The following is a 24,835-nucleotide window of genomic DNA, read 5'->3' on the forward strand; positions in this document are numbered from 1 at the left end:
GTAGGGAGCAGGAGTGCATGGAGGGATGGACACAGGGAAGAGGTAACTGTCAGGAGGAGATAGGACAGGAGCTGTTGCATTGGGGTAAATTGTAGTCAATGTCATGAGACAAAGTGTGTGTGAACTGCTGTATGGAAAGTGAATTTACTCTGTAAACTTTCACCCAAATCACAATTAAAAAAAAAAAAAAAAAAACTTCCTGTAGTTTGTATAGAAAAAACATTAGCAAACAGATTTCCTTACACTTTCTTGATCAGCATACCCACCTATAGAGTTGCTTCCTGTATTTAGGCAATGATGTGATTTGAATATATGTCAAAACTGGTTATGCTTGCACTTGGACATTCTTAAATTTAAGCTTTTCATGAATTTTGGCTTCAGTAGCTAGCAGAGGAGAAAAGTGATGCTGTGTGAAAAAAAAAATGTTCAAAGAAAGCTTGATCATTATCTTTGAAGTTGGTAAGGAAGATTGGAACAAGCAAACAAGACATATACTCTAAATTTCATTGTTTTCTTTCTTCTGAAAGTAATTTATAGTTTATATATAAGATTTAGGTAAAAAATTCTTTAGATGCTTGAATTTTTTCTAAGTGACAGAGAACCCAGAGAAAAATAGAGAAAGAATGAATGGTAACAATGGTTATTTTTATATGTTGAGGATGGTTTGCTAACCTTCTCTCATTTGACCCTTATGACAATGTTCTGAAGATAAACAGAGAAAAATAATATTAGTCCTATTTCGCAGGTGAAAAGCCTGAGGTTTAGGAGGTTGTCCAGCATTGCACAGCTGGGTAATTATTAGGACTCAGACATAACCCAGTCTTCTTTACCACTCTAAACAGCCTCTACAGGAAAGGCTATTGCTGAAATCTTACTTACATACACATATGCCTTAAAATATGGTTTTATGTTGAATAGTGAATTCACCATCAGTGAATAAATATGATGAAGAAGGCTAGAGAAATAAGAATAATTCTTAGGTGGTGAATAAATAGCTATGAGTGAAGTCACTTCTCTTGGCTGGCAAAGGAATGAAAATATGGTCTTCCAGTCCATTATATAGGTGCATCTTTGAAGTAATTTATTAACACTTTCATTAGCTCTATGATGTATGAAGTGAGATTTTAATTAACTATTTGTGATACATATCTTACCTCATGAAACTGTGGATAGTTTATAGATGTGACAAACATTTATTGAGGCATCCCCCTGTGCTGCCAGGTATCATGTAGGCACCAAGGATACAGTGATAGTCCCTGCTTTCAAAGAGACAGACAAGCTAGTAGGGAAGAAAAGGAAGATGACAACTTAATGCAGTAAAGTTTTACAGGTGCTGTGAAGCCAACATATGTGGGGAGAATAGAAGTAGGCAAAGGTTTTTCTCCAGTTGCTTCCATCTTCTACCTTGTGATGTAACTGGACCTTTAAGACACAGAGTTGATAAAAGGTTTAGGTGACCTTCTTTAGTGTGCTTGGTAAGGCATTGCTAAAAAGAGAAAGATTCCTGGGATTCCTGAATGGTTCTACGCCTTGTCCTTTAAAGAAAGGTACCCAGTGCTTCACCTGCCTCAAGCATACATGTGAGTCTCTCTACTTAGACTACACCATGAGGCAGCAGTGCCAAGTCCCTGCTTGCTTCTCTAAGTTGGTATGTCTAACATTTCGCTTAGAAAAAAATTGTACTATATTATATCTTCAATTTGGAGGAGTTCTGCTAGCACAGTGGTTAAGGCATTCTGCTGCTAACCAGAAGGTCCAAGGTTTGAACCAGTCAGCCACTCCATAGGAGAAAGATGAGACAGTCTGCTTCTGAAAAGATGTACAGCCTTGGGAACCCTGTGGATCAGTTCTACTCTGTCTTATAGGGTCACTATGAATCAGAAACGACTCGATGGCAGTGGGTTTTAGGTTTATATCTGCAACTGAATAAGAGAAAAGAGCTAAGAGAAAATTGAATCGTTTTGAATGATGATGATATCATTACATGAAATTATTATGTGCAATAGAGGCTTGACATGTGTGATCTGGAAACTTGTAGTTTTACTCATTCAGCAAAAGTATTTATTATACAGAAATACTCTGTTTGAGGCATTCTATTAGGCTCTTGTGACATAAACCAAATCCACTGCCATCAAGTTGATTCCAATTCATAGCAATCCCTATTAGGTTTCTGAAACAGTAAATTTTTACCGAAGTAGATTACTCCATTTTCTTTCTGTGGAGCAGCTGGTGGGTTTGAACCACCAGCCTTCTGGTTAGCAGTCTATGCCTTAGGCACTGCACCACCAGAGCTCCTTGTAACAGAGCATTAGCAAAAAAAGGTAAGAACAGCAAAACATTCCTTGACCTTGTATAGTTTACTTTCTAGGTGGGAAAGACAGATAATATTATTTTATGCTAAAAGGCAGGGGTAAGAATGATCAGGATACTACTAGAACTAATTGAGAGATTTAGCATCATGTCAGGATACAAGATCAACATCCAAAAAATCAGTTGGATTCCTCTACACTAGCAAGGAGACTCCTGAAAAAGAAATAAGGAAATCAATACCATTTACAATAGCTACCAAAAGAATAAAATACTTGGGAATAAGTCTTACCAGGGACACAAAAGACCTCTATAAAGAAAACTATAAAAAACTACTTCAAGAAACCATAAGAGATCTACGTAAATGGAAGAACATACCAGGCTCATTGACAGGAAGATTGAACATCATGAAAATGTCAATTCTACCCAAAGCAATCTATACATTGAATGCAATCTCAATTCAGATCCCATCAACATTCTTTAAGGGTATGAAAAAACCAATAACTTTATATGGAAAGGAAAGAGACCTCAGATAAGCAAAGCACTATTGAAGAAGAAGAACAAAGTAGGCCGGATCTCAAAACCTACTATACATCCACAGTAGTCAAAACTGTCTGGTATTGGTATAATGAAAGACACATAGACTAATGGAATAGAATTGAGAACCTAGAAATAGATCCATCAACCTGTGGTCAGCTGATCTTTGACAAAGGGCTAAATCCATTTAATGGGGCAAAGAATCTTTGTTTAATAAATGGTACTGGCAAAACTGGAGATCCATTTGCAGAAAAATAAAACAAGATCTGTACCTTACACCACACACAAAAACTAACTCCAGATGGATCAAAGACTTAAATGTGAAACCTAAAACTATAGAGTTCCTCAAGGAAAAACTAGGGGCAAATTTAGGGGCCCTGATATATGGCATAAATAGACTATCAAGCATAACCCAAAATACACAAACAGCAGAGTTGTTGTTGTTGTTATGTGCCGTCAAGTTGGACCCGACTCATAGCGACCCTTCCTTGAGTTTCCGAGGCAGTATCACTATGGAAGTAGATTACCCCATCTTCCTTCCGAGGAGTGGCTGATAGGTTTGAACCGCCAGCCTTCTGGTTAGCAATCAAGTGCCTTAGAGAAGCTAAATGAAGGGGACCTCCTAAAAATTAAATTTTTATGTGCTTCCAAAGGCTTCTCCAAAAGAGTCCAAAGAGAACCTACAGATTGGGAAAAAATATTTGGCAATGACATATCTGACAAGGGATTTATCTCTAGAATTTATAGAACACTCCAACACCTCAATAACAAAAAGACAAACAATCCAATTTAAAAATGGGCAAAAGACATGAATAGATACTTCACCAAAGAGGATATTCAGGTGGCCAACAAACATATGAAGAAATGCCCACAATCTTTAGCCATTAGAGAGATTCAGATCAAAACAACAATGAGATACCATCTTGCTCCAGCACTAGCAGCAAAGTTCAACGAGACAGAAAATAACAAATGCTGGTGAGGATGCAGAGAAATTTGTATTCTCATACACTGCTTGTGGGACTGTAAAATGGTATAATCACTGTGGAAGGCAGTATGGTGATTCCTTAAAAAGTTGGAATTAGAAATACCATTTGACCCAGCCATTCCATTACTAGGTATATATCCTAAAGAAGTGAGAACCAGGACAAGAACAGATATATGCACACCCATGTTCATCACAGCACTGTTTACAATAGCCAAAAGATAGAAACAACCTAAGTGTCCATCAACTGAAGAATGGATAACCAAACTATGGTACAAACACAATGGAATGCTATGCAAGCCTAAAGAATAACATAGAATCTGCAAAACACCGCATAATGCAGATAAACTTGGAGGACATTATGCTGAGTGAAATAAGTCAGTCACAGAAGGACAAATATTGTATTAGTGCGTTATTGTAAAAAGTCAAGGAAAGGTTTATCTATGGAAGGAAATTTTCTTTGTTAGTTACTGGAGGTGGGAGGGGAAGGGAGGGAACACTGTTAGATAGGTAGAGACAAGTATTGATTTGGGTGAAGAGAAAGGCAATGTACCAAATATGCATTATCAACACGATGGCATTGAGGAAGAGGAAAACAGAGAGAGGTGCATGGGAGGTACAGACGACAAAGATAAACCTTTTTGCACATATAGTACTGCATTGTCAGTGAAGGCAAACATGGTTATATGGGTGGATAGATGGGTGGACAGGCTGAACTATTAGGTATGTCTATGGAGCAAGGAGTGTACCCAAGACCATGTATAGGGTTGGCAATGTTTCTACAAGTGAATTGGTATGTTCTTTAAGAATTCCCAGGTATGTTGTAGAGCTGACAAGGAACAAGCTTGTAGTCACTTCTTGGCCAGAGCCAGCTACTCAGAGTGAATGAGTGGTTGGACCTTTGGGCTCGGCACCATAGTCACAGAGGACATCAAGCTCAATTGGCATAACATACTACACAAAACATTGTTCCACCTCCTACCTTGGCAAGTAGTGACTGAGATCTTAAAAGCTTGCAAGCGGCCATCCAGATTCAACGACAAGTCTCTCCTCATCCAGAGCAAAGAAGAATGAAGAAAACCAAAGCTTCATGGAAACAATTAGTCCAAGTGACTGGTACCCCATGCGATCCTCAGCCTATATGACTATGAGACCAGAAGAACTAGATGGTGCCCGGCTACCACTGTCAACCACTCAGAGAGGAGTCTATGTAGCAGATCCTGGATAGAGTGGGAGAACAATTTGGAACAAAACTCAAAATCATTTGGAAAAAAAAAGGAAGAAGACCAGGTTTGCTGGTCTGATAGAGCCTGATGGAACCACTGAGACTATGGCCCCTTAGCTGCCCTTCAGGTCTGCAGTTGAATCCACTCCTGTGGTTTCCCACCCAACAAAAGACAGGTATATGAGCTGAACATTTACATTAGGTAGATACACTCCTTGGAGAGATAAAACATGAAAAGGATGTGTATGCACAGGGAGACAGCTCAGGGGGCAGGAGTGCATGGAGGGAAGGACACAAGGAAGAGGTAACTATGGGGAGGAAGTGGGAGGGGAACTGTTGCATTGTGGGAAATTATAGTCAATGTCATGAGAGAACGTGTATGTGAGCTGTTGTATGGAAAGTGAATTTGCTCTGCAAACTTTCAACCAAATCACAATTTAAAAAAAAAAAAAAGAATGATCAGGATACTGGAGGTAGGTATGGGTGGGCACAATTTTAAAATGGTGGTCACCTCCTTCTGAAGGAGTCATTTAGAGAATGACTTATGGTAGATGAGGAGATACAGTGTGGCTATTTGATGAGGAAAAAGTCATTCCAAACAGAGGGAAGAGCCGTTGCACTGCAAAGAGACTGAAGCAGGAGGATGCTGCATATTTTGAGGAACAACATGAGAGCTGGGGTAGCTGAAGTGGGATGTACAAGAGGGAGAGCAGAAAAGAGGAAGTTGTGGAGGTAACAGGTGCCAGATCAGGGGGGCATCCTAAGACACTGAAAGGACTTTGGCTATTAATTCTGAGTCTGATAAAAAATTACTGAACAAAGGATTTTCATGACCCAACTTCACTGTTAGAAGGATTACTTTGACTGCTACATTGAGAATAGACTGAGTGGAGAGCAAGAGGGAAAGCAGCTAGGCAAGATAGAAGGTTGTTGCTGTATTTGAGGCGAGAAATGATGAAGGTTCAGATCAGCTAACCTTGGATTGATTTTGAAAGCAGAGCCAACAGAATTTTGTAATGGATTAGATACAGGATGTGAGAGACAAAGAAGAGTTAAGGACTCCAAAGTTTTTGACTTAAGCACCTGTAAGATTGGAGTTGTCATTAGTTGAGATGAGGACATCTACTGGGCAAAGAGATTTGGGGGATGAAAGTAAGAAGTTTAGATATACTGAATCAGATGTATCTCAAGTCTGTTAGACATCTGAGTAGAACTGTTAAGTAGGCAGTGGGACATAGAAGTCTAGGATTTAGGAAAGAGGTCTGGGTGGGAGGCTCCATGTCATTTATATGACTGTTGAGATAATGGAGAAAGCATAGATAAAAACAAGAAGAGGGCGACGGATGAGTGAGGGTCCAGGGAGAAGAGCAAGAATAGCATAGAGGCATTAGGCCAGGCTGGAGGGTTTGGTGTTCTGGAAGCCAAGAGGGAGAGACTGTAGGAGGGACTGATTATGTGTTGACTGTTCTAAAGGCTGAATAAGATAGTGAGCAATCTTGGAGAGTTTATTTTGCTGATGTATGAGTTTGAGGGAAGAATGGTAGGGGCAGAGTTACTACTGATTGAGCCTAACCTGCTGCCCAGCAACCTACATCTCAGCTGGCTTTGTCCTCTGCTTAAAGCATTTTCATTTTGTGGGGGGTTGTTATGTGCTATGTACATACATTCATGGAATTTGAGACACTGAAAAAGATCTTTGTCAGTCTCCTAAATATGCTCTGGACATATTCATTATTAATAGCATCCTGCTGGATGCTTAGAAATGTACTATTATCTATATGTAAAAATATGAACACAAAAAGCAATTAAAAATATTCCTAATGTCCAGCTCACTAAATAAATGTTTACCAAAGTATTTTCTTTCCTCTGATAACCTATATTGGAATTACCTGAGGGTTCTTTCTTTTTTTTCTTTTTTAAATGCACATGGCTAAACTTGCATCTCAGGTGTGATTCTAAAACCCCCAGGTTTAACCAGCTCCATAGGTCACTTTTGCACAATTAGAGATTGTCTACCCTAAAGAAAAGGAGGCCTGGTGAAACAGTGGTTAAGCATTTGACTGCTAACCAAAAGGTCAGCATTTGAACCCACCAGCTGCTCTGTGGGAGAAAGATGTGGCAGTGGGTGTCCAGTTCTATTCTATCCTATACGGTTTCCATGAGTCAGAATCAGCTTGATTGCAATGGATTTTTGGCCCTAAAGAATCATTTTTTTTTCTAATTTCAACATCCTGCTGTTTACACAGGAATATTTTACAGTTTTGCTTTCAATGTATATATGTGTCATTTTTGGTTTTTGCGTCATTTACTTTCTTCTATATTTCTAGAAACTCTTCATATTGTTTCTTCTTCTTTTTTCTTTTTTCAGGTCAGATCCTGTCTATTGAAAATTTTCGTATTTTGTTCATCATGGGTTTTTTTTTTTTTTAATTGTGGTTTGGGTGAAAATTTACAGAGCAAATTCACTTTCCATACAGCAGTTCACGTACACTTTGTCTCATGACATATTGTTTCTTCTAATAGCAATACATATTCTATCATATTAACTTACCACTTTATAGCTCTTTTCGAGTACCTGGGCATATGGGCTGTTTCAAAGTTTTAGCATTAATATATAATGTGGGGCTGAACATCTTTGTACAGGGAGTTTTTTTCTTCCTTTTCAAAATCCCCCATTGGTATATATTCCCTGATGGGTAAAAGGATGGTTCCTCTGACTCCTGGTTAGGGCCTGATTTCTTTCCTGATCCTTGCACAGACTGCCAAAATTCCATCAGGAAATAGGTAACTCATCATTTCACAACATTATCAAGAAACCATCTATGTAACTCTTCTGAGTCCTGCCAATGTTGACTTTTGTCATACTTATCACACTTTCGTGTTAATGGAGAGAAGTACAATTGACCTTTGGACAACGTGGGGTTAGGGTGCTGACCTGCATGCAGTTGAAAATTCACACATAACTTCTGACTCACCAGACCTTAACTAATAGCCTACTGTTGACCAGAAGCCTTACCAATAACATAGACAGTCAATTAACACGGTTCTTGCCTTACAATTATTAGATTTTTACATGAGGACACACACACACATATACAACAGATAAATTTATTAGCTGGATTAACTGTGTGGCATGATGATTATTTAGCATTCATTAAGTGGAGGTGGATCATCATAAAGGTCTTCATCCTCATTGTCTTCACATTGAGTAGGCTGATGAGAAAGAAGAGAGGTTGGTAGTGCTGTCTCAGGGATGGCAAAGGTGAAAGAGGTGGAGGAGGTAGAAGGGGAGGCAGGTGAGGCAGGCACACTTGGTGTAACTTAACAGAAACACATTGTAATTTCTGTCTGACTTTTACTTTTTCATTTCTCTAAAAATGTCTCTACATGGTACCAATCCTTCTTCCACTATTTGCTTTAGTTTCACTGCCTGTGTCATAGAGGGTCCAAGTTATACCAGAAGTCAAATAATCAGAACCCTTCTCCCAGATAGTCTAATGTCAATTTATTTTCTGCCAATGCTTCTTCTATGACTTCTTCCTCATCATCTGTCACTGGTTGAGAAAGCACTCATCTCCATCAAGTCATCTCCTTGGTAATTCCTCTAGTGTGGTGTCTTTTAGATCTTAAATTTCTCCATGATCCATATCTTGAAAAAAATCCACATAGAAGTGGACTCATGAGTTTTGAACCTGTGTTGTTCAAGGGTCAACTGTACTGCCTTCTAATGGTTCCAATATACATTTTTATAACTATCAATGATATTAACATATCTCTAGTACTTCTCATTCTTGTTGATTTTTACCAGATGGATATTTATTCATTGGTGTGGGGTCAGTGACTCCAACAACCCAAAAAATCATTCCAAACCCTATCTCCTTTAGCTGTGCTTGTAAGAAACTGCTAGCCGTTCTCCTCTCCCTCCCTGTCACGTTTCTATCACCTTCTCCCAGTTAGGGTTTAACCAGTTCTTTAGCTAGCTACTGACAATTAAAGCCCTAAACTGGCAGTACTTTATCAAAGCAAGTGTAGGTGATTCCAAAAGCACTGCCCGGGACCCGCTCCTGAGTGGCCTGGGCACCACTAAGACTGGAAACCGATCACATAGCCTTCCAGTCTTGGTCACATAGACCCCGTCTTCAATCCCCCAGACTCAGGTATAAATATTCCCAAAAGATGGGTGGGTTTTTGCAGATATTCTCAATCCATTCCAGCCTGGCCACCTGCTGGATCAAAAGAAGCTTCTAACAAGTTGTGTAAGCCTGTGTGTACCTTTTATCTATTACTTTGAAAACTCTCTCTCTCTCTCGCTCCCTCTTTCTTGATTTTGTTTATTCATCCTATTCTTAATAAACCTCATGCTGGTAACAGGACCCCCTGACAGATTTTTTGATTTCTCCAAACTCATCTTAAGGGAAATTTCAAAGCCCCTGGGAAATTCCTAGGACAATTGGAAATAGAACTATGCTTATAGAATAGGTAATGAACATTTTCTTTCAATTCATATTTTGACCACGTTCTCCTTTGTTTTTCCTTTTAATTTTTTTGTCACTCTTTACTTTGCTGTTTTAATGATTTGTGGCTTAATTTGAAGCCACATTATTAAGCTACCATACCTTGTTATATTAATCACATATAACTCTTATTTAAGGTAATAGAGTGATTCCTAAGTATTGATACAATCCAGTTTCACATAAGTAACTCTAAGAAGATTTAAGACTTTTAGATTTGTTCAGGCCTCTCTCGCTGAAAGTGTAATTTTTAGAAGCAAGAATCGCTTTAATAATCAATTGCACCTTAAGTTACACCAGTAAGGCCATAATTAACTGGTGGCAACTCCAAGAAAACGTGCAAGTGACCAATAATTCTTGACCTGTAATTCTTCCCCTCTTTCAGCTATTTATAGGGGAAATTTTGAGGCTGAAAATTTGATCATGCATTTAGTATAGTGCATTCATTTATGCTTGTCTCACTGCCACACATAATGGTTTATTGAGCAGATTTCTCTGTAATTATGGGTATTAACTAAAATGCAGAATTATAATTCACCCCTGAGCTTCTTGGTTTGGGCAGTAGTGTCAAAATACAGACCTTATGTAGACACATTTGTAGCACACTGGATGTGCTTTCTTCCTAAAATAGCTTCTCTGAAATTAATAGGGAATTTTTTGCTCTCACATAAAAAGGTGAGTTAAAAGAAAAAAAATTGAATCTAACCTTTCTTCCCAGTACTTGAGAAATATTGAGAAGGTAAAAAATATGGTAGAGCACCAATCTGTAAACAGATTTGAGATCAAGACCCTCAAAAACTCCTACTAGAAAAGTCATTCCCAACACTTTTCAGAAGATGGGCTGCATCACAATAGTCCCTTGGTGCTTTTATCAACATGCATAGGCCCAGGCCCTACCCTCCACTTATTACCGACTGAACTAGAATGAAAATCTGTGGCCTCGGAGTCTGCTTTCTTTTACCTATTAATTTCAAGTTGTGTTGTAATTCACATACATTCTGTGTCTTTAAAGGTATGTGATGCCTGCTATTTTCTTCTTAACTGAGTGAACTGTATTCAGTTAACAAGGCTCAGTCACTTCTCCCCACTGCAACCAAAATATGTGCTTATATAATTAATCATGGGTAGATATCATACCTTCCATTATAGATAATGTCCATGTACTCACTCAGTCATACAATTCTATTATAGTTTGCTAACCTGTTTTTCCAGAGTAGAACTCTTTCTTCTGTGCAACATTACTGAAAGTTCCAAACACAGGTCAGATAAAAGTAGAATAGTCTGCTTGAATTAGAGTTGGTGGACCCAAGGACCATAGGATCCCTGTTTGTCCAGACTCCTGTTGTTATTGAAGACTGTTTATGGGGCTCTTAAGATAATAGGAATCCATTTTAAAAAAAAACACACATATATTATAAATATACCATAATATGATACACACACACATAGAGACACACACATAAACTAAACCCACTGCCATTGAGTCGATTCTGACTCATAGCAACTCCCATTGGATTTCTGAGGTGGTAAATCTTTATGGAAGTAGATTGCTTAGTCTTCCTTTTGTGAAGCGGGTGGTGAGTTTGAACTGCCAACCTTCTGGTTAGCAGTCAGATGTCTTAGGCACTGCACCACCAGAGTGCCTTATGTATGTGTGTGGGTAATTTCCATCCATTCACCCATCCATCCATCTTTCCATCCATCCATCCATCCCATAGGTTTATTAAAGATTATGTTCTAGTGATCAGAAATATTTTACACAATTAAAATATGACTTTAAATTTATATAGAATTTTGAGCTATGGCCTAGGTTGCATGTATAGTTTGTTCTATTGAAACTTGAGTGTAAGTGAAATTTTCCTATTTCTTTCTATTGGAAATAACTTTAATGCCTCACATAATGAATCAGGAAGATTTATGAGTAAGATCTGACACTGGATAATAAGATGTACAAAAATGGTCTCATAAATATTTCTTTTGCATCTAAAACATTTATCTCAGATTCCAATTCTAGCAGTGTGGAAGGCTGAGCTAATTTAGATTCCCTCTAGTCATAAACTAGAAATTTTCAATACTTAGAATCAGTATAATAAAAAAAATAGTTTAATACATAGGTAATCTTTGTATAGAAAGGGAAATTTCCAAAGCCAGAGAAGAAAGTTGATAAGCTGAAGATTGGATATAGGCCCTATATGTTGTTAGGTACTTTCAAATTGGGTCCAACTCGTAGCAACCCCATGTACAACAGAACAACACATTGCTCAGTCCTACACCATCCTCAGAATCGTTGCTGTGCTTGAGCTCATCATTACAGCTACTGTGTATAATCCATCTTGTTGAGGGTCTTCTCCTTTTTCACTGACTCTTTACCAAGCATGATATCCTTCTCCAGGGATTGGTCCCTTCTGACAGCGTGACCAAAGTACAAGGGGCGAAGTCTGGCCATTTTTGCTTCAAAGGAGCAGTTCCAGTTGTACTTCTTCAAGACAAATTTCTTCATTCTTCTGGCAGTCCATGATCTATTCAATATTCTTTGTCTACACTACAATTCAAATGCATCAGCTCTTCTGTGGTCTTCCTTGTTCATTGTCAGCTCTCACATGCATTTGGGACTATTGAAAATACCATGGTTTGGGTCAGATACACCTTAGTCTTCAAAGTGATATCTTTAACATTTTAAAGAGGTCTTTTGCAGAATGTTTACCCAGTGCAATATGTTGCTTGATTTCTTGACTGCTGCTTCCATGGGCATTGATTGTGGATCCAAATAAAATGAAATCTTTAACAACTTTAATCTTTTCCCCGTTTATTGTGATGTTGCTTATTGGTCCATTTTTGAGGATTTTTGTTTTCTTTATGTTGAAGTGTAATCCATACTGAAGTCTGAAGTCTCTGATCTTGATCAACAAGTGCTTCAAGTCTTCTTCACTTTCAGCAAGCAAGGTTGTGTTGTCTGCATATCACTGTTAAGGAGTCTTCCTCCAATCCTGATGCCATGTTCTTTTTCACATAGTCCAGCTTCTTGGATTATTTGCTGGGCATACAGTTTGAATAATTATGTTGAAAGGATATAACCCTGACACACGTTTCCTAATTTTAAACCACGTAATATTCCCTTGTTCTGTTAGAATGACAGCCTCATGGTCTATGTACAGGTTCCTCATGAGCACAAATAAGTGTTCTGGAATTCCCGTTCTTTGCAGTATTATCTGTAATTTTCCACAATCTACCCAGTCAAAGGTCTTTGCATTGTCAATAAAACACAGGTAAACATCTTTGTAGTAGTCTTTGCTTTCAGCCAAGATCCATCTGACATCAGCAATGATATCCCACATCCATGCCCGCTTCTAAATCTGGCTTCAATTTCTGGCAGTTCCCTATCAATGTACTGCTGCAACCATTTTTAAATTATCTTCAGCAAAATTTTACTTGCGTGTGATATTAATGATATTCTTCGAAAATTTCCACATTCTTTTGGATGGCCTTTCTTTGGAAAGAGCACGAATATGAATCTCTTCCAGTCAGTTGGCCCGGTAGCTGCCTTCCACATTTCTTGGCATAAACAAGTCAGTGCCTTCAATGCTGCATCCATTTATTAAAACATCTCAATGGGTATTCCCTTAATTCCTGGAGTCTTGTTTTTTGCTAATAACCTCAGTGCTGCTTAGATTTCTTCCCTCAGTGCTATCAGTTCTTGATCATATGCTACCTCCTGAAATTGTTGAATGTCAACCAATTTTTTTTTTGTACAATGATTCTGTATATTCCTTCCATCTTCTTTTTGATGCTTCCTGCAACATTCAGTATTTTACCTATAGAATCCATTATTGCAACTTGCAGCTTGAAATTTACTTCAGTTCTTTCAGCTTGTGTCTTCCCCTTGATTTTCCAACTCCAGGTCTTTGCACATTTCATTATAATACTTTGTCTTCTTGAGGTGCCCTTTGATATCTTTTGAGCAGCTCTTTTACTTTATCATTTTTAAATATCATAAGTATATTTAAAAGAAAGAGAGAGAGACAGGGGAGGTAGTCTAGTCTTGGGTCCATTACAGGAATGGGGAGCCCTGCTTAAAGCCTGCCTATTGGAAGTCTGCCCCCTCAAAGAACTTAAAAACCCTACTCACTGTCCCAGGAAAGCAGTAAGGAAATTTGTCATTGTCTTGGGTTCTGGATTTTTATAAATCTCCTTATTAAAAATGAATGCCTCTCTGGCCTACGAATTTGAAATTCACATTTATAATATGCACAGAGCATGAAATTAAAAACTTGAAAGTTATTATAAAGAGAGTTCTTTGACTATTGAAATCCTTAGAATACTTGGTAGAGGAAAACATAAAACTGCTGCATTGCCATCACTTCTACAACCCAGGCTAACTGAAAATGTGCCCACAAGCAAAAATGATCAGCCTTATGAGTAAATGATCTACTATGAGAGAGAGAGTCAGCCAACATAATGAAAAGTAGAATTCATTGCAAGAATATAACTGCAAGAACTTCAGATAGTAGAATGACAGTCTGGAAAAGACAAAGAAAAAAATGCTTAAAATATTAATAAACTGCAGCTATTGATTTGTCCTCGTCTGGAGCAAAGAGTGAAGAAAATCAAAGACCACATGAACCCCAGGCTTTACAACTCTAAGACCAGAACTAGATGGTGCCTGGCTATCACTGCCAACCTCTTTGAGAGGAATCACAGTGGGAAGTCCTGGGTAGAGTGGGAGAAAAATGTAGAACAAAAGTCAAAATCATTAAAAAAAAAAAAAAAAAGAACCCAGGCTAATTGGTCTGATAGAGACTGGTGGAAACACTGAGCCTATGGCCTTTAGACATCCTTCAAACCTGATAATAACCCCCATGGCTCAACTTTCAGCCAAACAATAGACAGACCTATAAGGTGAATAGTAACTTAAGGGAGGCACCTACTCTGTAGAACAACCAACCATATGATATCAGAAAGGCAGCATTTGCCCCAAAACAAAGCTCATAATGCAGGAAAAGATAGGAAGGAAGGACAAATGGAAACAGTAAACACAAGGAGGAAGTGGGAAGAGTGCTGTTAAATTATGGAGATTGCAACTGATGTCAGGAATCAAAATGTGTATGAGTTGCTGAATAGAAAACCAGTTTGCTCTGTAATCTTTTACTCAAATCACAATAAAAAGTTTAAAAATGTATTAATAAAGCTTCTTTTAAGAAAAGAAAATAGAAATTATAAGGAAATAGTGGATGACCTGAAAAAGGACCAGGAAATCTTGTCAAAGAACCAAAAATAGAACATAAAAAAAGCAACTAGACCCATCACAATTACAAATTCATGGAAATTCATTAAAGATAGTGGAAAAAAACACAACTGAGGAGAAGATAATAACCAGATAATAGGTATATATCTGAGAAAATTACCTAGGCTACAGCAGCGATAAAGAGATGGCAATTATAACAGATTGATTCACACATATAAAGAATAGAGTAGGAAGATTCATCATATATCTAAAAGGATTCCAGAAAGAGAGATTTGAGAAAATAAAGAAATACAGTCTTCAAAGACAAAATGGGTAAGAATTTTCAAAACTAAAGAGTGATGTGAATCTTTATATTGAAGAAATATACTGAATTCCAATCTGCATATACTCAAATCTATTAAAACATAGAAAAATTAAAGAAAAAAATCAGATTAGCATCAACCAACAAAATTAGTAGAGGGAGAAGGGGGAGCAAAGGGTACACTGAGGTGTGCAGTTCTCTATATAATGTGTGGGATGGCCACGAGTCAGAATCAGTGGTAACTGGTTTGTTTTTGGTTTTAGGACACACTGTCAATTCAGTAGTAGTCAACAATGGAGACAAAAAGCAAAGAATAAGAGAAAGCACTTAAGATGTTGAAAGCAAAATTCAAATATATCAATACCCATTGACGTGGAATTGATTCCAACTCATAGAGACACATAGAAGAGGGTAGAACTGCTCCATAGGAATTCCAAGGCTGTAATCTTTATGGAAGTACACTGTCACATATTTTTCCTGCAGAGCAGCTGTGAGGTTGAACCACTGACATTACAATTAGCAGCCAAGTGCTTACTCACTGCACCACCAACAAACAGACAGACAAAAAACAAACTGGGTGATTCCAACTCATAGCAACTGTATAGGATCTGCCACATCTTTCTCGCATGGGGCAGCTGGTGCTTTCAAACCACCAACCTTTAAGCAGCTGAGCATTTAACCATTGCACCACTTGAACCAAAAAAACAAAACAAAAAAACTCCTCATTGCTGATGAGTTGATTCCGACTGATAGCGACCCAACAGGACAGAGTAGAACTGCCCCATAGAGTTTCCAAGGCTGTAAATCTTCTTGGAATCTGTCACATCTGTCTCCCATGGAGCAGCTGAGCTGGTGGGTTTAAACTGCTGACATTTTGATTAACAGCTGAACACTTAGCTCTGCTCCACCAGAGATCCGTTGTGCCACCAGGCCCTCTTAAATCAATAGCACCAATACATCTGTAAGGACAAGAAATTCTCACGTTGCATTAATAACAAAAACAAAACAGCTATGTGCTACTTATAAGACATGCACCTAAAACTTTGTGTTTTAGGTAGAAAGTGAAGGGAACGAAAATACCTAGGCTAACTGTAACCAAAAGGAAAGCCAATATACCAATATTTATGTTAGAAAAATATTTTTTTTAAGGAAAAGACAGTATCATTGTTGTTATTGTTAGGTATCCTCAAGTCAGTTCCAACTCATCGTGATCTTATATACAACAGAATGAAACAATGCCCAGTCTTGTGCCACCTTCATAATTGTTGCTGTGCTTGATGTTGTAGCCAGTGTGTCCAGTCATCTTGTTGAGGGTCTTCCCCTTTTCACTTACCCTCTCCTTTACCAAAAATTACATCCTTCTCTGGAGATTGTTCTCTCATGATAAATGAACCAAAATACCTGAGATGAAGTCTTGCCGTTTTCACTTTTAAGTATTCTGGCTGTACTCCTCCCAAGACACATATGTTTGTTCATTCTTCTGACAGTCATGGTATGTTCAATATTCTTCATCAACACCATAATTGAAATGTATCAATTCTTCTTCCATTTTTATTATTAACTGTCCATCTTTTGCATTCGTATGAGGTGATTGAAAATACCATGGCTTAGGTCAGGTGCTTTTTAATAGTTTAAAGAGGTCTTTTGCAATAGATTTTCCCAGCGCAATGTATTGTTTGATTTCTTGACTGCTGCTTCCATGGGCATTGAGCGTGGATCCAAGTGAAATGAAATCCTTGACAATGTCAATCTTCTCTCTGTTTATCATGATGTTGCTATTGTTGTGAAAATTTTTGTTTTCTCTTGGTTGAGGTGTAATCCATACTGAATCATAAAAGGAAGATACAGTCTTCCTTTTGTAAGCACCTAATCACATAATTCAAAACATATAGGTGGAAGTGGACAGAATTACAAATATAAATTTATGTTTAGTTAGATTTTTATATTTCTCTTTCAAAAAACTGATGGATAAAGCAGACAAAAGTTAAGATATAGAAAATTTTAGTAATCCAATTAAGAAATTTGAATTAGATCATGATACAGTCAGCTAGAGAATACAGTCTTTTTATGCACATGGAGAACTTTTATTTTTAAAATGTCCATTTATTAAGCCATAAAACAAAGTTCAGTAGCTATCAAAAACTGATAAATCATAACTTATATTCTTTAACCATGAAACAGTTAGAAACCATTTTTCTATTTTATTCAAAGGGAATACATATAATTAAAAATAAATTCTTCTCTAACTCAAAGTAGTTACAAAAGGAAGTCTTAAATTGATAAGCAGTATAAAGAAAGAAGACAGAAAATTAGGGGAGTTTCTTGGATTCTCCTTTTGGAAGCAAAAGAGAAAAAGATGATATAGGGCTTTATGTGTACCATAAACAGGACACATTACACCCTGCAGCCCCACCAAATCAACCTAATGCCAGTAGAAACTGCTAAAGAAACCAGTAAAAAAGAGGGAACTTATTGACAGAAGAACATTAGAAAAAGTGTGGCACAGTTAATTACTTAATATGTCCCTTCTAGTCATAGTCCTCCTTTTTGTGATGGGTTATAAATCGCCTTAGAAATTCTCTACCGTCCCATTCCAGTAGGGGCAGGAAAGAGTTAAACTCAAGGCCTTCTGCTGCCTCGATCCTTCCCTCCCCGCGCTCCCTCGGGACCGCCTGGATTGGTTGGCATTCCGCCAGCATGCTAAGGCACTTGACTGCTAACCAGACGGCTGGCGGTTCAAACCCACCAGCCACTCCTCGGAAGGAAGGTTGGGCAATCCTACTTCCGTAGTGATACTGCCTCGGAAACCCAAGGAGGGGTCACTATGAGTCAGGGCTGACTCGACGGCACATAACAACAACAACAACAACAACATTTGTGGTTATGGTCGTGTTTGGGAGTTAGTTATCTGTTATGTGAATGAGACAGGATTAGGGTGGATGTATGTTGAGTTACTACCTTACTAGAGGGTATGACTCAAGGGAGCTCTGGTAGCGTAGTGCCTAAGGCGCTTGACTGCTAACCAGAAGGCTGGCGGTTCAAACCCACCAGCCACTCCTTGGAAGGAAGGTTGGGCAATCTACTTCAGGAGTGATACTTCCTCGGAAACCCAAGGAGGGGTCACTATGAGTCGGTCTGACTCCACCGCACATAACATCAACATCAACAGAGGGTATGACTCAAGTCACCACCCTTTATCACCTTACTGAATTCACATCATTGCTTGAGTTGCACCTTTTATCTTATAAGAGATAAAAAGAGATAGAGTGAGCAGGGAAGGAAGAATCTCATTGCACAAAGAATGAAGAGCTGGGAGCAGAACACATCCTTTGGACCTGTGCTGGGACCTTCTAGACCCAGGAAACAGAGCAAGAGCTCTGACACCTGAGAGATGATAAGAAGCAGTGTCAGCAGAGGCAGCTGAACATGGAGATTGGCAGGAGACAGCACGGTGGGCTTCCCAGCCCACGGAGCAAGAAAGGTGAACACCTTTGGACTGGAGGTTTGCTGGTGAAGTTGGGTGTCTCCAGGCAATTGGTGGAGCAAGATTTGCCAAACCATGGAGCTACTACTGAGTGCCTTTGGTTGGAGGCTTCCTGGCAGAGAGAGATGCCTTTAGGCACTTATCAGCAGACACCAGGACATGGGGCCAAGAGACAGAGATCTGCTGAATATCGAATCTGTTTATCATGTGTAATGTCTACTAGTAGGTGTTTTGCTTTTTGCTTATGGTTGCACACAAGTGAGACATTTTATTATCTTTGTGAATATAAAACACTCTTGGAATATAAGACGAGGTTTTCACATGGGTACTTGTTATCTCCTTTCATTTTCACAGTGTGTGGACAATATACGGTGTAACGGTTTAATGACTATAGTGTTTGAAGAAAATTCCAAAGTTTCTGTGCCACATATGATTAAGTGAGTATGATAATTCTTTTGCTTACATGTAATCAAGATCAAATTATAACATGTACAAAACTGAGTGGGATTCTGTTTCTCATTTAGAATATGTTTTTTGACCATGATGTGAATAATTCATGTCATACCATTACAAATAATAAAGCTATCTACATGGATTTTCATATTCACAGTTTACTTTGTTGACTCTTGTTGTTGTTATTGTTAGATGTCATCAAGTTGGTTTTGACTCATAGCAACCCGATGCACAACAGAATGAAATATGGCCCTGTCTTGCTCCATCATTACACTCATTGCTGTGCTTGAGTCCATTGGTGCAGCCACTGTCACTCGATCTCACTAAGGCTCTTCTCCTTTTTTGCTGACTCTCTACTTTACCAATCACGGTATCTTTCTCCAAGGACTGTCCCCTCCTTATAACATGATCATAGTATGAGAGATGAAGCCTGTCCATTTTTGCTTTAAAGGAGCATTCCTGCTGTACATCTTCCAAGACAGATTTGTTTGTTCTTCTGGCAGTCCATGGTATATTAAATATTCTTTGCCAACACCGTAATTTAAATGCATCAATTCTTCCGTGGTCTTCCTTATTCATTGTCCAACTCTCACATGCATATGGGGTAATTGAAAATATTATGGTTTGTGGCAGATACACCTTAGTCTTCAATGTAACATCTTTGCTCTTTAACACTTTAAAGAGGTCTTTTGGAGTAGATTTGTCCCATGCAATATGTTGTTTGATTTCTTGACTGCTCTTTCCATGTGCACTGATTGTGGATCCAAGAAAAATGAAATCCTTGACAAGTTCAATCATTTCTCCATTTACCATGATGTTTCTTATTGGTCTAGTTGTGAGGATTTTTGTTTTCTTTATGTTGAGGTGTAATCCATAATGAAAGCTATAGTCTTTGATCTTCATCAGGAATTGTTTCAAGTCTTCTTCACTTTCAGCAAGCAAGGCTGCATCATCTCTATATCGCAGGTTGTTAATGAGTCTTCCTCTAATCCTGATGCCATGTTCTTCTTCATATAATCCAGTTTCTCAGAATATTTACTCAGCATATACATTGAATAAATATGGTGAAAGGATACAACCCTGATGCACACCTTTCCTGATTTAAAACATGCCTTGCTTGTTTTGTTTGAATAGCTGCCTCTTTATCCATTTATAGGTTCTTCATGAATACAGGTAAGTGTTCTGAATTCCTATTCTTCAAAATGTTATCCATCATTTGTTATAATTCATGTAGTCAGATACCTTTAACTTTGCATAATCAATAAAACACTGGTAAATATCTTTCTGGTATTCTTTGAATTCAGCTAAGATCCTTCTGACATCAGTAGTGGTATTCCTCATTCCATGTCCTCTTCTGCTTGAATTTCTGGCAATTCCCTGTCTAGGTATTGCTGCAAAAGTTTTTGAATTATTTTCAGCAAAATTTTACTTGTATGTGATATTAATGATATTGTTCAATAATTTCCACATTCTGTTGGATCACCTTTCTTTGTAATGGGCACAAATATGAAACATCTCAGTGGGTATCCTTTCAATTCCTGCAGCCTTGTACACTAATGCCTTCAGTGCAGCTTGGATCTCTTCCTTCATTCAGTACCATCTGTTCTTGATCATATGCAATGAAATGGTTGAATCTTGACCAATTCTTTTTGGTACAGTGACTCTGTGTATTCTTTCCATCTTCTTTTGATGCCTCCTGAATCGTTCAATATTTTGCCCATAGATTCCTTCAATATTGCAACTCGAGGCTTGAATTTTTTTATTTAGTTATTGTAGGTTCAGTAATGTTGAGTGTGTCTTCCCTCTTGATTTTTAAACTTAAGGTCTTTGCACATTTCATTACAATGCTTTACTTTGTCTTCTTGAGCTGCCCTTTGAAATCTTCTGTTCAGCTCTTTTACTTCATTATTTCTTCCATTTGCTTCTTAGCTACTCTCCGTCCAAGAGCAAATTTCATAATCTCTCTTGACATCCTTTTTGGTCTTTTCTTTATTTCCTGTCTTTTCAGTGACTTTTTGTTTTCTTCATGTATGTCCTTGATGTCATCTTACAACTTGTCTGGTCTTTGGTCATTGGTGTTCAATGCATCAAATCTGTTCTTCTGATGGTCTCTAAATTCAGGTGCAATATAATCATGGTCATACATCAGTTTTCATGGACTTGTTTTAATTTTCTTCAGCTTCAACTTAAACTTGCATATGAGCAATTGATAGTCTGTTCCACAGTCAGCCCTTGGCCTTGGTTTGACTGATGATGTTGAGCTTCTCCATTGTCTCCTTCCACAAATATAATTGATTTCATTCCATCTAACATGGTGCACATTTATATTTGCTGTTTATGTTGTTGAATAAGGCATTTGCAATGAGTAACTCATTGGTCTTGCAGAATTCTGTCATGAGATCTCTGGCATCATTTCTATCATCACGACCACATTTTCCAACTACTGATGTTTTTTCTTTGTTTCCAACTTTTACATTCCAATCACAGTAATTATCAATACCTCTTGATTGTATGTTTGGTCAGTTTCAGCCTGCAGAAGTTGATTAAAAAAAAAAAAGTAGTTTCTTTATCTTTAACTTTAGTGGTTGGTGTGAAAATTTGAATAATAGTAGTTTTAACTGTTCTTCCTTGTAGGTATATGGCCATTATCCAATCACTGATAGCATTGCACTTCAGGATAGATCTTGAAATGTTCTTTTTGATGATGAAGGTGACACCATTCGTCTTCAACTTGTCATTCCCAGCATAGTAGACCATTTGATTGTCTGATTCAAAATGGCCAATAGCAGTCCATTTTAACTCACTAATACCTAGGATATTGATCTTTATGCATTCCATTTCCTTTTTTTGACAACTTCCAATTTTTCTAGATTCATACTTCATACATTCCATGTCCACATTAATGGATATTTGCAGATTTTTCCTCTCATTTTTGCCACAGCAGGAAATGAAGGTCCAGAAAGCTTTACTCCATCCATATCATTAAGGCTGATGGTACTTTGAGGACCAGCTCTCCCCCAGTTGTATTTTTAGTGACTTCCAACCTGAGGAGTCATCTTCCAGCACTATATCAGACAGTGTTTCACTGCTATATATAAGGTTTTCAGTGGCCAGTTTTTCCATAGTGAATCCATGTCCTTTTTGCTGGTGTGTCTTAGTTCACAAGCTCTGCTGAAACCTCTCCACCATGGGTGACTCTGCTGGTATTTGAAATCACCAGTGGCATAGCTTCCAGCATCACAACAACACACAACCACCACATTATGGCAAACTGACAGACAACTGGTGATGTTGACTCATAGCATAGGACAGTTGTATTTTCTATATGCTAATTATGCCTTCATGTAGGACAAAAGCCTATCAAGAATTTCAGGTTCAACATAAAACATTTAAGTAGTGACTGCCAGATGTGATACTCAGGATGTACAAGGTTAGAGAGCTAACAGAGTGGTGGCTGTCTCATTTGTCATCTAGACTGTATTACCACAGATTTGAATACAGAGATACATCTTCATTTTGTCCAACATGAATCAACTGACGATGCACTACCTGTACATGGGTTTGCCTCATAGGCTGTTTGCTTATGGCCACTATCCTGCTCCCTATATATTTTGTTAACAAGCAAGTCCTATAATTTAAAGTGATCATTTTTGCTTTCAAACTCAAAAATTATTTTTGGATTATTTTGAAACTGACCAAAATATTCATTGCTCTCATTTTTCTCAGTTGTTTGCAGTACAACTTGTAAGTGTAAAGTGTTTGTTGTTAAAGTTGTTGTTGTTTGTTTGTTTTAGGAAATCTTTTGTATTTTTTTTTTTTAAATCTATGTGAAACTAAAAAAAAATTTGTCTTCTATGCCTTTGTTAGCTTTTTGATGTCTGATAGTTCATGCTAAGGCAATGAAAAAGAACTTCACAACCATGAGTTTCCTCTTCTGATAAGCATTAACTACAATTAGCATGATCCCAATGGTACAAGTTTTAAAACAAGTATTAATGTATCAGATGAAAGCAAAGTACATAACACCTAGTGCTGTAATTATTATAGAAAAATAAAAAATTATAAAAAATGATTTACTACGGAAGTAGATTGCCCAGCCTTCCTTCTGAGAAGTGGCTGGTTTGAACCTGCCAGCCTTTTAAAATGATTAATCAAATGTAAAAACATTTTGGGAGAGATTACTTTAAAACTCTAGGGCAAAGAATACTTTAATGGTTTGTTTTTAGGTTTTTAGTTTAATGTAGTTATATTTTACTTATCCAGAGTAGTTGAAAATGTATAATGCTAAAATTTAAAAATGTGGAATTTTAAGTCAAAATATGGAATATTAAGTCATAAGTTTCAAATTATGCCTTAATTTTTGAACTTGTATCATTGAGTCAGTCTTCTTATTAATCTTCTACATGGAATTCCTTTTAAAATACTTTACAAAATTATGTTCTAAATTTTACTTTTTCAAAAGTACTTTCTTAAAAGTTAAAAAGCCATCAAAATCCAGCTGCTTTTGAATTGGAATGTGTTACATTAGACAGCATACCTAAGTTATAAGTCTTTAAACCATGGGACAGTTGAACATCTGCTATACATACATTTTGTAGACTAAAAAATTAATAGTAATGTAAACTTTAGTTTTGTGCCTGGTGGTTATGGCTGGTGCCTGGATATTTTCCTTCCCCATGATGGTAGTTTTATCCATGTCCATGTTGAGTCACGTTTGTGCCACCACCTCACATATGGACCAGGACATTCTTACTTTTGGGTGCACACAGGGGACATGCCAGGGAGTGGGAACCACTTTCCTATGAGGAGAGAACTCTATGTCTTAGGCTGTAAGGATTTTCTATTAGAGTCAGACATGTTTTTGTGTTCATCTTATATTAGGTATACTCCCAAGGCAGCATAAAGTATCACCTATTCTTTCTTCTCTTTTTCCCCAGCCTCATTGAGCCTGGGTGTCCTCACTCAGAGGGGAGAGTATGATTTTACACTCTATGCCTGCCCCCTGGCCTTCTCCACGGCCCCGTCCTATACTAAATGTTGTTTTCCCAGCTCCCTGGGCATCTCCTTGACTACAGATCACAGAAAAAGTCACTACATTTTGCAGAGTTCAAGGAAAAAATAATTATCTAATCTTGATTATATTACTGACGTGGAATCACTTTGCAAGCACTGTCTTCCTTTTAAACCTTACTAATTATTATGGATGATTTGGGTTTGATGCCTCAGATTGCTTTTTTAAGTGTTTACCAAAAAGAGTTGCCATTGTCATAGGAGGCTTAAGAAACACATTATATCTTTCCTGAGAGTCCCTTAGGAAATAAAATGAGATCCTGTTCAGTGGAATAAAAGAGAATTAAATAATTTCATAGTATTTAATTTCTTTTCTCTATTTAAAATGAAAATTTAATCACAATTTTGAGGGACAGAGGAGTAATTAGTTTTATTTTAATATCATATTGGCTACAACAGTTCTCTACCCCCCCCCCCAACCCCCTTGTGCTTTGATTAAACTAATTACAGTCAAAAGATGTAAAGCTCAAAACCCAATTAGGATGCTAGATTATGACATTTATTAGGTAAAAATATCCCTTTAAATGGTGTCTAAACGTGTTTTACATTTTATGTATATAGTCTAAGGCTTGTTTTGACATCTACTCTCTTAGAAAATGGAGATTTCCCATGGTGGTATGATGCAGGATTACCTCATGCATGGAATTTTCTAAGATATTTTTAATCTATTCATTTTACAAATGAGAAAATTAAGAACCAGAAACATCAAGTTGGCTGAGGGCC

General features: G+C 37.6%; 1 protein-coding gene across 1 annotated transcript in view; it reads left to right on the top strand.

Annotated features, from left to right (window-relative positions):
- RASGRF2 (Ras protein specific guanine nucleotide releasing factor 2) overlaps positions 1–24,835 on the top strand; it is a 493,174-nt gene that overhangs the window by 217,968 nt on the left and 250,371 nt on the right. Inside the window, exon 13 of the mRNA XM_007943466.2 lies at positions 18,944–19,026. Coding sequence (XP_007941657.1) covers positions 18,944–19,026 — 83 coding nt within the window. The remainder of the gene's footprint in view (positions 1–18,943; positions 19,027–24,835) is intronic.

This window comes from Orycteropus afer, unplaced genomic scaffold (genome assembly GCF_000298275.1).
Source record: "Orycteropus afer afer isolate SDZICR_OR568_19922 unplaced genomic scaffold, OryAfe1.0 scaffold00107, whole genome shotgun sequence".
NCBI classification, from domain to species: Eukaryota; Metazoa; Chordata; class Mammalia; order Tubulidentata; family Orycteropodidae; genus Orycteropus; species Orycteropus afer.